This window comes from Oncorhynchus keta, chromosome 29 (genome assembly GCF_023373465.1).
Source record: "Oncorhynchus keta strain PuntledgeMale-10-30-2019 chromosome 29, Oket_V2, whole genome shotgun sequence".
Taxonomy (NCBI): domain Eukaryota; kingdom Metazoa; phylum Chordata; class Actinopteri; order Salmoniformes; family Salmonidae; genus Oncorhynchus; species Oncorhynchus keta.
Window position 1 is genome coordinate 43,603,035 of NC_068449.1, and position 18,866 is coordinate 43,621,900.

General features: G+C 45.5%; 1 protein-coding gene across 2 annotated transcripts in view; it reads left to right on the forward strand.

Moving 5' to 3' along the window:
• The window catches only part of LOC118361847 (double C2-like domain-containing protein beta), a 47,748-nt gene that overhangs the window by 252 nt on the left and 28,630 nt on the right, over positions 1-18,866 (forward strand). For both annotated transcript variants that reach the window (XM_052486594.1, XM_052486595.1), the window contains exons 2-4: positions 12,206-12,653; positions 15,565-15,644; positions 16,791-16,865. In XM_052486594.1, the coding sequence (XP_052342554.1) occupies positions 12,224-12,653; positions 15,565-15,644; positions 16,791-16,865 (585 nt within the window). In that variant the 5' untranslated portion in view covers positions 12,206-12,223. The remainder of the gene's footprint in view (positions 1-12,205; positions 12,654-15,564; positions 15,645-16,790; positions 16,866-18,866) is intronic.

Sequence of the window (18,866 nt, forward strand, 5' to 3'; positions counted from 1 at the left end):
ATGAATGAGTGTCTGTGTGTGCATGTGTGAGGGAATGAGTGTTTTTCTGTGTGTGCATGTGTGAGTGAGTGAGTGTGCGTGTGAATGCTGAAGAAGCTGTAAGTCAGACAGTTTGAGTCTAGGCGACGTCTGTGCGTAAGTCTGACTTGGTGTGAGCGTGTGTGTCTGGCGGTCTGTGAAAGAGTAAGTGCGTGTGTATCCTCAAGATGCTGTAAGTCCAGTTTTTTCCCTCTGTGCAGTTCTGACTGAGTCAGAGCGCGTGTGCATAATTCATTTAAGAGAGGGTACAGGTATGCTTAAGCCTGTGCGTAGGAGTTTGGGTTTCCTAAGGAAAGACAGAGAGGTGGTGTTGTGGTAAAATGTGGGCTTTTTATTGAACCATTTCTTACATTGATGAACGATTCTGTATTGCATTCTGGTGCTAGCTTCATTTGAGGCAAAAACAAATGTTTTGTCATCTGTCTGTGTGTCTGCTCATTTGTATGTCTCTGCGTGTGTGTCTTGAGTGTGTGTGTGTGTCTTGAGTATGTGTGTCTTGAGGGTAGGACGTTGGCGGCCCCTTAATTGGGGAGGACGGACTCGTGGTAATGGCCGGAGCGGAATCCTATTAAATACATCAAACACATGGTTTCCATGGTTTCCAGGTGTTTGATGCCATCTCATTTGCTCCGTTCCAGACATTATTATGAGCTGTCCTCCCCTCAGCAGCCTCCACTGGTCTTGTGTGTGTGTGTGTGTGTGTGTGTGTGTGTGTGTGTGTGTGTGTGTGTGTGTGTGTGTGCGCGCGCGCGTGGCAGCGTTTAAGACAGGTAGCCCAATCCTGATCAAAAGACCAATTAGTGAAGCAACTCATCTAAATTGGGCTGCCTGTCTAAACGCAGCCTGTGTATTACATTGAGTGTGTACATGTAGGCTAAGTACACAACAACACTTAAAGCAATGTTTTGTACGGATTTCAATAGCCAGTAGTGTGGTCTTTCGGTAATTACAATTTACACTAGGACAGATGTATTAAAGGATAATGAAAGGAGAGGTACTATAATTAAATGCCCTCAATACACAACGGGATGATTACCATTTCCATTACATTTTATCATTGATCTTTATTTAGAACACGATTGTTCCTTTTTATAGGTGACAGCCACCGTCTGGCCTGGAGAAAAAGACTTCAAGTACTGTTATGTAAACACAGGGGACAAGGTGGAGCGCGAGAGAGAGATGGAGAGAGAGAAGCGGAAAGAGACAAACCTATTTTATTTGTATTCATTTAACCAGGAAGGGATCATTGAGATTTGAAATGTATTTTTTTAATGAGCGCCCTGGCCAAGATAGGCAGCACCAAGTCATTACACAATTACAGACAGACAACATGAAAAACTACAGGGTAATGTTGTAAAAAAAACGTATTAAATTATAAAACAGCTAATTAAAAACATTGACAGGTCAGGGAATCAGTCTCAAAATCCTTCATCAATGATTTAAAAACACCAATTGGGACAAGTTCTTCCAGTTTAAAAGTATTTTGTAAGGCATTCCATGCCAATGGTGCAGAGTACATAAAAGCCCTTTTACCAAAGTCATTTCGGACATTTGGAACAGTTAGCAGGATAAAGTCCAGCGAACGAAGAGAGTACCCACAACATTTCTGAACAATAAAAATGCCCAAATAAAAAGGTAGTAAACCCAAATTGGCTTTGTAAATAAAAGTACAGTGCCTTGCGAAAGTATTCGGTCCCCTTGAACTTTGCGACCTTTTGCCACATTTCAGGCTTCAAACATAAAGATATAAAACTGTATTTGTTTGTGAAGAATCAACAACAAGTGGGACATAATCATGAAGTGGAACGACATTTATTGGATATTTCAAACTTTTTTACCAATTCAAAACTGAAAAATTATTCAGCCCCCTTAAGTTAATACTTTGTAGCACCACCTTTTGCTGCGATTACAGCTGTAAGTCGCTTGGGGTATGTCTCTATCAGTTTTGCACATCGAGAGACTGAATTTTTTTCCCATTCTTCCTTGCAAAACAGCTCGAGCTCGGTGAGGTTGGATGGAGAGCATTTGTGAACAGCAGTTTTCAGTTCTTTCCACAGATTCTCGATTGGATTCAGGTCTGGACTTTGACTTGGCCATTCTAACACCTGGATATGTTTATTTTTTAACCATTCCATTGTAGATTTTGCTTTATGTTTTGGATCATTGTCTTGTTGGAAGACAAATCTCCGTCCCAGTCTCAGGTCTTTTGCAGACTCCATCAGGTTTTCTTCCAGAATGGTCCTGTATTTGGCTCCATCCATCTTCCCTTCAATTTTAACCATCTTCCCTGTCCCTGCTGAAGAAAAGCAGGCCCAAACCATGATGCTGCCACCACCATGTTTGACAGTGGGGATGGTGTGTTCAGGGTGATGAGCTGTGTTGCTTTTATGCCAAACATAACATTTTGCATTGTTGCCAAAAAGTTCAATTTTGGTTTCATCTGACCAGAGCACCTTCTTCCACATGTTTGGTGTGTCTCCCAGGTGGCTTGTGGCAAACTTTAAACAACACTTTTTATGGATATCTTTAAGAAATGGCTTTCTTCTTGACACTCTTCCATAAAGGCCAGATTTGTGCAATATACGACTGATTGTTGTCCTATGGACAGAGTCTCCCACCTCAGCTGTAGATCTCTGCAGTTCATCCAGAGTGATCATGGGCTTCTTGGCTGCATCTCTGATCAGTCTTCTCCTTGTATGAGCTGAAAGTTTAGAGGGACGGCCAGGTCTTGGTAGATTTGCAGTGGTCTGATACTCCTTCCATTTCAATATTATCGCTTGCACAGTGCTCCTTGGGATGTTTAAAGCTTGGGAAATCTTTTTGTATCCAAATCCGGCTTTAAACTTCTTCACAACAGCATCTCGGACCTGCCTGGTGTGTTCCTTGTTCTTCATGATGCTCTCTGCGCTTTTAACGGACGTCTGAGACTATCACAGTGCAGGTGCATTTATACAGAGACTTGATTACACACAGGTGGATTGTATTTATCATCATTAGTCATTTAGGTCAACATTGGATCATTCAGAGATCCTCACTGAACTTCCGGAGAGAGATTGCTGCACTGAAATTAAAGGGGCTGAATAATTTTGCACGCCCAATTTTTCAGTTTTGTAATGTCGTTCTTCGTTTGTAGAAAGAGAGTCGGACCGAAATGCAGCCTGGTGGTTACTCATGTCTTTAATGAAGAAAGCGATACATGAAATAACTATTACAAAATTCAAAACAACAAACGGAACGTGAAATCTAATTACAGCCTATCTGGTGAAACTACACAGAGACAGGAACAATCACCCACGAAATACACAGTGAAACCCAGGCTACCTAAATACGGTTCCCCATCAGAGACAACAAGAATCACCTGACTCTGATTGAGAACCGCCTCAGGCAGCCAAGCCTATACTAGACACACCCCTAATCAACCACAATCCCAATGCCTACAAAACCCCCAATAAGACAATACAATAACCCCATGTCACACCCTGGCCTGAACAAATAATTAAAGAAAACACAAAATACTAAGACCAAGGCGTGACAGAACCCCCCTAAGGTGCGGACTCCCGGACGCACCTCAAAACCATAGGGAGGGTCCGGGTGGGCGTCTGTCCATGGTGGCGGTTCCGGCTCGGGACGTGGACCCCACTCCATTAATGTCCTAGTTCCTCCCCTTCGCGTCCTCCTAATAGTCCTCACCCAGAACCCCACTGAACTGAGGGGCAGCTCGGGACTGAGGGGCAGCTCAGGACTGAGGGGCAGCTTGGGAATGAGGGGCAGCTCGGGACTGAGGGGCAGCTCGGGACTGAGGGGCAGCCCAGTACTGAGAGGAAGCCCAGTACTGAGAGGAAGCCCAGTACTGAGAGGAAGTTTCAGGCAGGTAGTAGGCTCCGGTAGATCCTGGCTGGCTGGCGGATCTGGAAGATTCTGGTTGACTAGCAGATCTGGAAGAGACTGGTTGACTGGCAGATCTGGAAGAGACTGGTTGACTGGCAGATCTGGAAGAGACTGGTTGACTGGCAGATCTGGAAGAGACTGGTTGACTGGCAGATCTGGAAGAGACTGGTTGACTGGCAGATCTGGAAGAATCTGGTTGACTGGCAGATCTGGAAGAATCTGGTTGACTGGCAGATCTAGAAGATCATGGCTGACTGGCGGATCTAGCTGCTCTATGCAGACTGACAGCTCCTTGCAGACTGGCAGCTCTTTGCAGACTGACAGCTATTTGCAGACTGACAGCTCTGGCTGCTCCATGCAGGCTGACAGCTCCTTGCAGACTGACAGCTCCTTGCAGACTGGCAGCTCTTTGCAGACTGACAGCTCTTTGCAGACTGACAGCTCTGGCTGCTTCGAACAGACTGACACCTTTGACTGCTCCATGCAGGCTGACAGCACCCTGCAGACTGGCAGCTCCTTGCAGACTGACAGCTCCTTGCAGACTGACAGCTCCTTGCAGACTGGCAGCTCTTTGCAGACTGACAGCTCTTTGCAGACTGACAGCTCTGGCTGCTTCATGCAGACTGACAGCTCTGGCTGCTCCATGCAGGCTGACAGCACCCTGCAGACTGGCAGCTCTTTGCAGACTGACAGCTCTGGCTGCTTCATGCAGACTGACAGCTCCCTGCAGACTGGCAGCTCAGGCTGCTCCGAACAGGCACGAGGCTCCGGCAGCGCTGTAGAGGAGGAAGGCTCTGATAGCGCTGAACAGGCGGGAGACTCCGACAGCGCAGGAGGGAAGGAAGGCTCTGGCTGTGCTGAACAGGCGAGGCGCACAGAAGGCCTGGTGCGTGGTGCTGGAACTGGTGCTACAGGATAGAGGACACGCACAGGAAGCCTGGTGCGGGGAGCTGCTACCGGAGGACTGGTGTGTGAAGGTGGCACAGGATGGACTGGACCGTGAAGGTGTACTGGAGAGCCTGAGAGCAGGACTGGCACAGGACGTGCAAGGCTAGGTAGGTACACAAGAGGCCTGGTGCGTGAGGCTGGCACATTTTTCACCAGCCGACTAACACGCACCTCAGGACGAGTATGGAGCGCTGACACAGGTGCCATTAAATCCCCGACACGCTCCGTCGGACGAATATCGTACCTAAAGCACCATGCTAGCAACTCCCTCATTACTCTCTCCTCCACTTTCCCCATTAACTCCTTCACAGTCTCTCCTTCGCTCACCTCTAACACCGGCTCTGGTTCTGGTCTCCTCCTTGGCTCCTCACGATAAACAAGGAGAGTTGGCTCTGGATAGACCGGACCGTGCAGGCGCACTGGAGCTCTTGAGCACCGAGCCTGCCCAACCTTACCTGGCTCGATGCCCACTCTAGCCCGGCCAATACGAAGGGCTGGTATGTGCCGCACCGGGCTATGCACCCGCACTGGAAACACCGTGCGCTCTATAGCATAACACAGTGCTGGCATAGCCATACTCTCTTTAAGCCCCCTCCCAATATTTTTTTGGGGCTGCTTTTCGGGCTTCCTTGCCAACCGTGTTCCCTCGTATCGTCGGCTCCTATCTCCGGCTGCCTCTGCTCTCCTTAGTGCCTCCGCCTGTTCCCATGGGAGGCGATCTCTTCCGGCCAGTATCTCCTCCCAAGTGTAACAACCTTTACCATCCAACACGTCTTCCCATGTCCATTCTCTGAATAATTCATCCTCCTTTTGCTGCTCCAGCTGTCGCTGCCTGTTTCCACGCCACTCGGTCCGTGTGTGGTGGGTGATTCTGTAACATCGTTCTTCGTTTGTAGAAAGAGAGTCGGACCGAAATGCAGCCTGGTGGTTACTCATGTCTTTAATGAAGAAAGCAATACATGAAATAACTATTACAAAATACAAAACAACAAACGGAATGTGAAATCTAATTACAGCCTATCTGGTGAAACTACACAGAGACAGGAACAATCACCCACGAAATACACAGTGAAACCCAGGCTACCTAAATACGGTTCCCCATCAGAGACAACAAGAATCACCTGACTCTGATTATGAACCGCCTCAGGCAGCCAAGCCAAGTTTTTGATTTGTTAAAAAAGTTTGAAATATCCAATAAATGTCGTTCCACTTCATGATTGTGTCCCACTTGTTGATTCTTCACAAAAAAAATAGTTTTATATCTTTATGTTTGAAGCCTGAAATGTGGCAAAAGGTCGCAAAGTTCAAGGGGGCCGAATACTTTCGCAAGGCACTGTATACCAGTGCCTGAGCCTATGAGTGACTAGAGAAGGCCAGCCAACCCTGGTATACAAAAGTGCAGTGGTGCGTATGGGGTTTGCAGTTTAAAATACATCTCAAAGTGACGTGGTAAAGGGTGTCAATTGAACTCAAACACTGAGGGGAAACATTCATATATAAAATATCACCATAGTCTAGTAAAGGCATAAATGTAGCTGGTACTAGCCTCCTTCTGGCTTCAAAAGAAAAACCGCCCTTATTCCTAAAATAAAATCCCAACCTCAGCTTACATTTTTTGGTAAAATTTTTGAATATGCAATTTAAAAGAGAGGCCGTCATCAGTTAAAATTCCAAGATATATACATGAGGTTACATTCTCAATCTCATATCCCTGACAGGTAGTAATAGGTGAAAGGTTTAGAGGTCTATTTCTTGCTTTAGAAAACACCATTAGTTTAGTTGTCAGAATTGAGGATAAGCATCAATTGACACAAGGTATGTTGAACAGTATAAAAAGCAGTTTTCAAGTTCTGGAAAGCTTTTGTGAGAGACAAGGCACACCAACAGTATCATAGCAGTATCATCAGCATAACAGTATCATGAGCATAAAAGTGAAGTTGTGCATTTTACACATTTTTGTCTAAATGATTTATATAAATAGTGAATAAGAGGGGACCAAGTACAGAGCCCTGGGGCACACCATTACAAACAGACATGAGCCCAACAAATTGAGTGCAAATTGTTATATCAGACAGATAGTTAGCAAACCATGCAACTGCATGCTCCGAAAGACCTACGCTCGACAATCTCTGCCTCAGTATAGCATGATCAACTGTATCAAAAGCCTTAGAAAGATCAATAAAAGTGAGACACGATGCAGTTTTTTTTGTTAAGGGCTTCAGTGATATCATTTAAAACCTTCATGGCTGCTGTAATTGTGCTATGCTTCTTCCTGAAGCCCGATTGCTACATTGATCAAATAGAGTTAGTATATAATAACTCTTTTAGCTGTTCACTGACAAGGGTTTTAAGTATTTTCACCAGGGATGACAGCTTTGAGATTTGCCTATAATTATTTAAAAGAGTTGAATGTCCCCCTTTTAAAAGTGGTAGGACAAATTCTGATTTCCAGATCTTTGGAAATTCATTATATTCCAGGGTTAGATTGAACAGATATGTAAGTGGTTCAGCTATGAAATCAGCTGCCAGTTTTAAAAAGCAGGGATCAAGAAGATCAGGACCTGCAGGCTTTCTCTGATAAGGATTTCAGGGTTTTATGTACCTCCTGCACCGAGAATGGCCAAAAGCTAAAAGTTTGACCAGCTCTCACTGGTTCATCCACACAGGGTTGTACAGAGACAGAGGACACTGAATCAAACAGCCTACCAGATGATACAAAGTGCTCATTGAAACAAGTCAGCATTTCAGTTGTCATATACAGCAACAGAGTCCTTCAATACACATGATGGTAATTCATTAGCATTACTGTTACCAGACATAGATTTATTAGCCTTCCAAAAACATTTTTAGGGTCATTCAGGTTATCAGTGGTAACATACATAAAACATTTGGACTTCGCCTTCCTGAGAAGAAAAGAACAGTTTCGTAACTGTCTAAAAAGAAGCCAATCAGCATTAGAACATGATTTCCGTGTTTAAGCCCAGTAGATTACATTCATGAATAATACAAAACAGCTCAGAAGAAAACCATGGATTATCTTGCTCTTTAACTGAACCTACGGAATGGGGCACGTTTGTTTAGTATTTTGAAAAAAACATAATGAAAGAATTTCCTGGGGCAAGTTCAATCTTTCTCCAGGCAAAAACAAATAATGAAATAAAGCCTGCTCATTAAAACTATTAACATTTCTCTTATGAATAAAGCGTGGGTTTGTCTTAGCAACCTTAGTGTTTCTAACAGCAACAGCACAATGGTAACTTAAATCATTACAACAAAAAAACACCAACCGCAGAATATTTATGTGGAACATTTGTCAATAACAAATCAAACCGGGTAGATTTCTCTGGACATTTTAGATTTTGGCGAGTGGGTGAGTTAATCAACTGGGTAAGATTCATAGATTTACAAAACATTTTAAAATCATCAAGACACTGGCTTTAACCAACACCAGTTGAGATCACCAATCAAAATCATTTCACTGTAAAGAAGTTTAGACATAAGGTGAATCAGAGAAGAAAATGCATCACCGAGAGCAGAGGTCTATAACAGCCAATCACAGTTATAGAGAAACCTCAAGATTCAAAGCAAGAAATTCCAACTGTTCACAAATATTTTCAGACTTTAACACAGTTACAAGGAATTTAGTCTTTAGATATATAGCCACACCCCCACCTTTCTTAACTTGATCAGTGCGATACACATTGTAACCATTTATACAAATATCATTATCAAGAACAGACTTGCTGAGCCAGGTTTCCGAAAACACAATTACATCAGCATCCGTTGATATAGCCCAAATCCTAACGCCAGGCTGCTGTCACGGTTTTCATATGGTGAAGGAGAGTCGGAACAAACTGCAGCGTGTCGATTGCGATCCATGTTTATTTAAACAAACGTAAACACGAACACTACAAAATAAACTAAACGAAAACCGCCTATACTTGTGTCAACTAACATCGAACAAGGACATCAAGACACTCAGGACAATCACCCACAATACAACCAAAGAATATGGCTGCCTAAATATGGTTCCCAATCAGAGACAACGATAAACACCTGCCTCTGATTGAGAACCACTTCAGACAGCCATAGACACTCCTAGAACACCCCACTAAGCTACAATCCCACTAAGCTACACACCACATACAAAAACCCATGTCACACCCTGGCCTGACCAAATACATGAAGAAAAACACAAAATACTACGACCAGGGCGTGACAGAACCCCCCTAAGGTGCGGACTCCCGAACGCACCTCAAATCAATAGGGAGGGTCCGGGTGGGTGTCTGTCCATGGTGGCGGCTCCGGCGCGGGACGTGGACCCCACTCAGTAAATGTCTTAGTCCCCTCTCCTTGCGTCCCTAGATAGTCCACACTCGCCGCCAACCATGGCCTAGTATTCCTCACCCAGAACCCCACTAGACTGAGGAGCAGATCGGGACTGAGGTGAAGCTCGGGACTGAGGGGACGCTCAGGAGTGAAAAGAAGCTCGGGACTGAGGGGACGCTCAGGAGTGAAAAGAAGCTCAGGAGTGAAAAGAAGCTCAGGAGTGAAAAGAAGCTCAGGAGTGAAAAGAAGCTCAGGAGTGAAAAGAAGCTCAGGAGTGAAAAGAAGCTCAGGAGTGAAAAGAAGCTCAGGAGTGAAAGGAAGCTCAGGACAGAGGGGCTCTGGGCTCAGGCGGGAGACTCTGGCAGCAGCGCCGGACAGGCGGGGGACTCTGGCAGCAGCGCCGGACAGGCGGGGGACTCCGGCAGCAGCGCCGGACAGGCGGGGGACTCCGGCAGCAGCGCTGGACAGGCGGGACCACCTGCAGGGAGGAGACAGAGAGACAGCCTGGTGCGTGGGGCTGCCACAGGAACCACCAGGCTGGGGAGACCTTCAGGAGGCTTGATGTTAGGAGGAGCCTGAAGGACCGGGCTGTGGGGGAGCACTGGAGCTCTGGTGCGCAACCTTGGCACCACTTCCCCAGGCTGGACAACTATTCTAGCCCGGACCCTCCAGAGCGCAGGCACAGGTTGAACCGGGCTGTGGGTAAGCACGGGAGATCTAGTGCTTACTACACGCACCTCTCCCTTAGGCTCCACTCCCACATTTGCCCAGCACGAGCGGAGCGCAGGCAGAGGGCGCACTGCACCCTCCCAGCGCCCCGGAGACACAGCACGCAGAGCCGGCGCAGGATAACCTGGACCAAAACTGCGTACCGGCGACCAGACCCGCTGAGCAGGCACCATACGCCCTGGCTCAATGCCCACACTCGCATGGCACTTTCGGGGGGGCTGCCCTATAGCGCACCGGGCTATGGGCACGCACTGGCGTAACCGTGCGCTTAACCGCATAACACGGTGCCTGACCAGTAATGCGCTGCTTATAATAAGGACGAGGCGTGAGCTCAGGTCTGCTACCTGGCTTAGTACCACACCTCGTCTGCCCCCCCCAAAACATTTTTTGGGGCTGCCTCTCGTACCTGTCGCACTGCCGTGCTGCCTCCTCATATTGCCAGCTCCTCTCTCCGGCTGCCTCCACCTGTTCCCATGGAAGGCGATCCTTTCCCGCCAGGATTCTCCTCCCAGGTGTAGCAACCCTTGCCGTCCAATACATCCTCCCATGTCCATTACTCCTGTGATGCTGGCCGCTGTTGTTGCTGCTGCTGCTGCCGTCGCTGCTGTTTACCACGCCGCTTGGTCCGAGTTTGGTGGGTGATTCTGTCACGGTTTTCATATGGTGAAGGAGAGTCGGACCAAACTGCAGCGTGTCGATTGCGATCCATGTTTTTTTAAACAAACGTAAACACGACTAAACACGAACACTACAAAACAATAAACAAAACCCGAAAACAGCCTATACTTGTGTCAACTAACATCAAACAAGGACATCAAGACAATCACCCACAATACAACCAAAGAATATGGCTGCCTAAATATGGTTCCCAATCAGAGACAACGATAAACACCTGCCTCTGATTGAGAACCACTTCAGACAGCCATAGACTCTCCTAGAACACCCCACTAAGCTACAATCCCACTAAGCTACACACCACATACAAAAACCCATGTCACACCCTGGCCTGACCAAATACATGAAGAAAAACACAAAATACTACGACCAGGGCGTGACAGCTGCGTTCATTTAAATGAAAAATAATAGACTTAAAATCAAAGGGGGGTTGAAGACATTGCACATCAGGGCCAGGGTTAAGTTGCACGTTACCTGATGTCAACCAAATAAGCATAACTAGGCACCTCTGTTTAATAGCCTTACACGGCGTCCCTTTTTTAAGAGACCTACTGCAAGCGAATTCGACAAGTGAGCTTCCAGACAATACAAAACAGTCATTTAAAACCATTACACTTTGTTAGTGACACAGGTTTGCACTGTTCACATCATGCCACAAATGCATCGGCACTTGGACGAGTGGACCGAGTGAAAAAGAGCGAGTTCCCGCAGACAATATGTCTAATGTACGGGAGAGCACATTGTCAGATGTACTCACCCATCGACAATGTTCGTTTTCTCCAGAGTTCAGTAAAGTCAGTGCATAAAGAAATACCACGAAAATTGACATTTTCTCTGCGAGATGTAAGAAATAGAGGCCAAGGAAAGGTAAGGGGAGAGAGGGACTGTGTGTATGTGTGAGTCTGTGTGAGTTGATTGAGTGAGGGGGTCGATTGAGAGAACGGGTTGGGGATTGTTGAGCTGCCTCTGACAGCCAGGAGGAGAGTGAAGAGGAGCAGCGTGGACGAGACACTCCGTGGAGGGAAAGCTGAGGATAGAACCCAGGCTAGTCAGAGATAAGGTTACTTTGGTAAACTTCAAGTAAAGAAGTGCAAATAGCGAGAAAATAAATGATGTATCCGGGTTGTGGGAGACACGCAATCTTTACACCAGCAAAACAAAATAGTTTGCACTACACAACAAGGATATTGTGGATTGGGTTATTAGTAGGTTCAAATCTACTAGTCACAGACAAACGACTTCACATGCTGCCATCTTGGATCGAGAAGGCATGTATATCCTTACTGAGAAAGAGATGTAGAGAGAAAGCGATAGGAAGATAAGATGAGGGAGAGCGATGTAGAGAGAGATGCAGGGATGAACTTGTACAGTAGAGGTATGAATAACAGTAAATGGAGAGAGTAGAACGATACACTGTCAAACATGAATATGTATTCGGAGAACTGACATAGTAGCTCAATATTTTGACATGAAAGACTATTGAGATTCATTTTGCCCTCTCTATTTCTCTCTCTTCATCTCATGTCCATCCCCACCCCCCACAACACACACACACACACACACACCTAACTACCCACACACACACGCCTACCCACAGTCCCATCCGGCGGTCCACATGAGCGTATCGAAACCTCCTCCGCCCCACTCCCACTTCGCCCCCCCACCCAACTCTTCCACCTCCTCCCATCTCTCCATCCCTCCCTCCTCCTCCACCCCATCCTCCCCCGCACCTTCTCGTGCTACCTCCTCTGCTCCCAGATCTCTCCCTCCGCCCTCTCCCGTCAAGATCTCCATGCAGGAGCACTTTGCCATCAACGTGTGCCCGGGGCCCATAATGCCTATCCCACAGATCTCCGACTTCTTCCCGCGCTTCCACGACTTTCCCATGACCCCTCCCCCGCCCCGGGAGAAGAAGATCCTGAAGGAACCAGATTTCGGATTGAGCAATGGAGGGGAGATGGACGGAGAGAATAAGGAGAGGAAACCCATCGAAGAGGACCGGGGGGAAAGGCAAGAAGGGGTGGATTCGGACGACGATGATGAAAGTGAGTGGGAGGGAGGGGGGTGTGGGTTTGGTGGGGTTCAGGGGTTAGGGAAAGGAAGGCCTTGGGTCAAGTGTGTGTGTGTGCGTGTGTGTGTGTGTGTGTGTGTGTGTGTGTGTGTGTGTGTGTGTGTGTGTGTGTGTGTGTGTGTGTGTGTGTGTGTGTGTGTGTGTGTGTGTGTGTGAATCTATTTCGAAACATTCTAGCGCCAACGCAAACATTCTCAATAAGATGCCATATCCTCAATTCATCTCAATGTTTACAATAATTAAGAACATCGCCCGGTAACACGTCATTAGACAGGGTTTTAAAGAAAGAGAAGTGGGCCAAATGTTCCTTCTCACATCTCCAACAACATCCAATTAATATCGCATAGATCCCATGTTTTGTTCCAAGTATATTTCAAAGGAATGAGCAATACACAAGCACAAATTAAGTGTTTCATGGATATATGAGGACGCAGAACAGAAAGGATTAGAAATTGAGAAATCTCATTTGACAATATTATTTTTTCCAAAACGTTCCACACAACGCATTCACAACACATCACAACCATTGCATATTTCCTCCTGGGTGTATTTTAGCCACAACGGTTATGCAAATGTTGGTTTTGTGCATACACTCATTAAACATATACAGTGCCTTCAGAAAGTAGTCATACCCCTTGATTTATTCCACATTTTGTTGTGTAACAGAAGAAAGGATTCAAAATGGATGAACTAAAAAACAAATCTCACCCATATTCACACATTACCACATAATGACAAAGTAAAAATGTTACATTTTTGCAAATTTATTGAAAATGAAATACAGAAATATCAAATGTACATAGGTATTCACACCCCTGAGTCAATACATTGTAGAAGCATCTTCGGCAGCTATTACAGCTGTGTCTTTCTGGGTAAGTCTCTTTGCACGCAATATTTGTACATTGTTCTTTGAATTCTTGAAGCTCTGTCAAGTTGGTTGTTGAAAATTGCTAGACAGCCATTTTCAAGTCTTGCCATAGACTTTCAAGGCGAATGAAGTCAAACTGTCACTCGGCCACTCAGGAACATTCAATGTCGTCTTGGTAAGCAACCCTAGGGTATATTTGGCCTTGTGTTTTAGGTTATTGTCCTGCTTAAAGGTTAATTAATCTCCCAGTGTTTGGTGGAAAGCAGAATAATCAAGGTTTTCCTCTAGGATTTTGCCTGTGCTTTGCTCCATTCCGTTTCTTTTTTAGACTGAAAAACTCCCTATTCTTAAACAATTACAAGAATACCCATAACATGATTCAGCTACCACTATGCTTGAAAATATGGAGAGTGGTACTCTATCTTTGCAGTGACTGGGTGCATTGATACACCATTCAAAGTGTAATTAATAACTTATTATGTGACCTTTGTAGCACATTTTTACTCCTGAACTTATTTAGGCTTGACATAACAAAGGGGATGAATACTTTTTCACTCAAGACATTTCAGCTTTTCATTAGTTTGTCAAAATTTCCAAAATACATAATTCCACTTTGATATTATGGGATATTGTGTGTAGGCCAGTGACACAAATTTCAATTTAATACATGTCAAATGAAGGCTATAACACAACAAAATGCGGAAAACGGCAAGGGGTGTGAATACGTTCTGAAGGCACTGTGTGTTTTATTACAACGATTTTGACAATCGTGTAGATCGATTGGTCAAAGTATGTGAGGCTCTAGTCAGTGTGGCTTGTGTTTCGTTTGCTTGTCTTTCTGAATGCCGTTATGGTTTGAACTGTGGGTGTTAAAATGTCAGGCGAGTTCATTAACGATGCTCCAGTTGTGATGTCATGTAGTCTGTTTCTCTGTTTGTCTCTGAGTGTGTTTGTGTTGTGTTTGACTTTGTCTCTATGAGTGTGTATGGGTATGTTTATCACAGTGTGCACAGGTGTCAAATTGTGTGTGTTCGTGCATGTCTACGCACATGAACTCGATGGGGTCCGTGCGGTGATTTATGTAAATTCATGTGTATCCTAGTTAATCATCGGAAAACAAACACGGGCCTCAATATTCTTGCGGTTTAATCCCGACTCTCGAAGTCGCCATTTGTTTGTGTCAAAACCACTTTCTGGGTACATTTCTCAGTGTTAGCTGGCACTGCATGTGTTTAAGCGGAGTGATTGTGAGTCGAACATCTTCTCCACCATCATTGTCTCGCGTTCGTTGTCGCTCGCTCCGAGTTTCTCCGACAGAGGGGCTCACACACACACACACACGGACAGACACACACACACACCGTGTGATTTATTTTGCTTCCTCGGAGTAATGTTTTTTTAAGAGTGTCAGGAAAATAAGCATTGGTGTATCCAGATTCCAGAAATGTGCAGGAGGCTAGAGTTACAGGTTTCTCTGTTTGGGGAGGTGGAGGTGGAGGTGGGGTGGGGGTGGGGGGGGTGGGGGGTGTATGTTGGTGTTTATGTTTATGTGCATGCATCTGTATGGCCATCTGTGCATGCATATGTGTTTATGTGCATGCATCTGTAGCCTAGTGGTTACAGCGTTGGACTAGTAACCAGAAGGTTGCAAGTTCAAACCCCCGAGCTGACAAGGTACAAATCTGTCGTTCTGTCCCTGAACAGGCAGTTAACCCACTGTTCCTAGGCTGTCATTGAAAATAAGAATTTGTTCTTAACTGACTTGCCTGGTTAAATAAAGCTAAAATAAATAAAATAAATAAAATGGCCATCTGTGTGTTTATGTGCATTCATCTGTATGGCCATCTGTGCATGCATATGTGTTTATGTGCATGCATCTGTATGGCCATATGTGCATGCATATGTGTTTATGTGCATTCAGTTAATTTATACACACTTTTCTTTAGGCTGTATTCACAGCCAGGGCCAAACCAACGGCCAATAATGGATTGTCTGTATCGATTGTTTTGTTTTACAGCTTATCTGGGCACCCTGGAGTTCACCCTGCTCTTCGATCACGAGAACAACTGTCTACACTGTACAATCCACAAGGCCAAGGTAAGAAACTCAACTGTTCTAATCTCCGTCAGGGGCTAGGCTTGAAAACAAGACTCCACTTACACCCCAAGCCTAAGCTAAGCCACGTCCCCTCCACACAACGCGTCAAGACTCAAAGGGAAATTGGCTTAAGCGCTATCCAATCCACTGCAAGCCTCAGGTTAGCGTTGCAGCTTCAAACGTTACTCTAGATGTCTTTTCCCTCGGAGACAGGCTTAGCTCTGACCCAGCACATCAAGCCATGAAGCCGTGAAGACAATGGTGCTTTCCTAGAAAACCCGTAAACTCTATTCGGTGAGAGATAACCGAGATTTATCTCTTAACAATGAGGCAGAGTTGAGTATTGATGTGATCCGGGCTAGAAAGATACATTTCGCATTCAGCCCACACCAGGCAAACATTCAATATATACTCCTCATGGGTATTATGGTAGACCCATTCAATAATATAACCTGACTAAAAGTGCGTCCCAAATGTTACCCCATTCGCTATAAAGTGCGCTACTTCTGACAAGCGCTATATGAGTCCCTGTCAAAAGTTGTGCACTACATAGCGAATACGGTGCGATTTGGGATCCAGCCGTAATTCTGTGCTTTCCTACTACTGTAATTCCAGGGAGTTGCTATCATTTGTCCTTTTTTGGAAGGCGATTGACTATGCTTATACCCAGATAAGCACCCCAACCCAATGGAAAGCATTGGTAGTGCTGGCACACCTACATACAAACAGACTAGCTCGAGAAATGATGGACGTAGATTGAAAACGAGTTGAGTAGAATGGCATGAGACAAAATAGACAAAACAAGAGGAGAGTTGAACACCAAAGGACATAATGCTCTTTTGTCATGCCCTGACCTTGTCTGGCGTACAGCCTGTGGTGTATGACTGTATGCCATGTGTATGATAGCTAAGCCTTGACCAAGTGTGTTCTGTCTGTCTGTGTGTGTGTGTGTGTGTGTGTGTGTGTGTGTGTGTGTGTGTGTGTGTGTGTGTGTGTGTGTGTGTGTGTGTGTGTGTGTGTGTGTGTGTGTGTGTGTGTGTGTGTGTGTGTGTGTCTGTGTGACTCTCACTGTGTGTGTCTGCATATGTGTGCGCGAGTGCGTGCGCGTGTTCATCTGTAACCATCCCTGTGTGTGTCTCTCCACAGGGACTAAAGGCCATGGACTCCAACGGACTGGCCGATCCATACGTCAAGCTCCACCTCCTGCCTGGAGCAAGCAAGGTCACCACAACCTCCCTATCCCTCATCATCTTCCACATTAGTGGTACCCAGTCTATTAGTCGTATGCGTGTGTGTGTGTGTGTGTGTACCTTTCCACTGAAACAGCTTGCCTCACAGCGAAGCGCTAAATGGTCTTACCCAAACCACCATGACGTATCGAATGGACGGGAGAGTGCTTACTGTAATCCAAAACGAATTTGAAGTACTGCAGCTTTCGATAGCATGGCACTTAAGATTCCTAGAAATGATTGCCGTACTTTCATGGACATGGTACATTTTGAAATGATTCCAGTTGTGGATAATATGTTGAATTCGGAGTGCTTCTCTGCTGTTTACGGGACAGACAATACCACCTGTGAGGTTGGTCAAAGCACTGGGCTTAATCAGTGTTTTCCATAAGCAGCGGTGGTCGGCTCAACAGACGATAACAGACTCATTATCTGTGTTCGAATACTTATAGTAACCGCACTAACTGTACTATTTGTGATGTAAATTGAGTATATAGAATGTTTATTGGTCACAGTGTGGGTATAGTTAGTGTGCCAAAAGCTCCCGGATGTCGTACTACATTCGCCAAAATATGAAGCACACAAGCAGTAGACACTATTTCCGTACTTTTAGGGCCCATAATGACATTCTTCAGAAAATGGGTGTGGCTTCACATCGTTTGCAGATTTGAAGAAAACGCTGGAAAATATGCTGCCGAATTCCAACGAGAGTGGATACAAATTCATCGCTACGGCGGGTGAAATGGTCAGAGTGAGGTGTTCTCTCATTTGTGTCTGGAAATAGCTAGCAAGCTAGCCAACGTTAGCTTGAGTGCTTGACTGTCATTGTCAGGTTAGAACGCTCGAATCAACCCTACTCCTCGGCCCGAGCGTCCAGTGTGAGCTCAGAGATCGAAACTCTCTAAATTTATGAACGCCCAGAGCACACTGAGTGCTCTATGGCACGCCAGATTGAATTTAAGAACACACCCAAAGCCGTAAAATATCTAGCTAGTAATTTGTTATACTAACAAGCTAGCAAGAGGTTGCATAGCAACAGCATCAACTTCCGGTAGACAGGTGAAGAGCTAGTACACTGAATTGAAAGGATACCGCTCGTTTACAGTATGCTAAAATGAACTAATAGTATATAGTATGTAGTATTAAGTATGTAGTATACAGTATGCTGGTATGGGTATTCGAACACAGCTATTGTCAGCTGGCTAATTTTTTCAACTAACTAGGCTTCTTTTCATTGAAAAGTTTCAATTAGCTAGACAGAAACGTTGGTATAGTCTTCTCCCGCTAGAATGAATGATGCATCTTCTAGTGATCTATTGATAGTACAGGCGCGTGTCAGTCACAAAGCGAGTGATGACTGGAAAACTGGGAAACTGCTGGTTTGTCAGTCTGCTCTTTGTTCTGCCTCGTGGTATCTGTGCTCTTCTTGTGCAGTGGTTGGCTGCAGTCAAAGTTTGGGAGAAGACAAACCAAGACGCAGGTAAAATTGCTAAATTCCAAAAACAGTTTAAAACAGCAATTACAGTAAAGAGTAAAAAAGCCAACGCTGCCTATGTCCCAGCAGCGACCTTAGCCAGCAGCCATTTTCCGGCAAACAGGAAAAGGAGTGGGGAAGTACAGATAGATCGTTAGGATCCTGTTCCTGTTGTGTCCAGTTGCGGAGGGAGGTGTTTAATCTCAGGGTCCTTAGTTTAGTGTTGAGCTTGGAGGGCACTATGGTGTTGAACGCTGAGCTGTAGTCAATGAACAGCATTCTTACATAGTTGTTCCTTTTGTCCAGGTGGGAAAGGGCAGTGTGGAGTGCAATAGAGATTGTGTTATCTGTGGATCTGTTGGGACGGTGTGCAAATTGGAGTGGGTCCAGGGTGTCTGGGATGATGGTGTTGATGTGAGCCATGACCAGCCTTTCAAAGCATTTCTGTCACGCCTGCTCCCGCTCCTCCTCTCTGGCGCTCAAAGGCGCCAGGCTGCCCATCATTACGCACACCTGCCA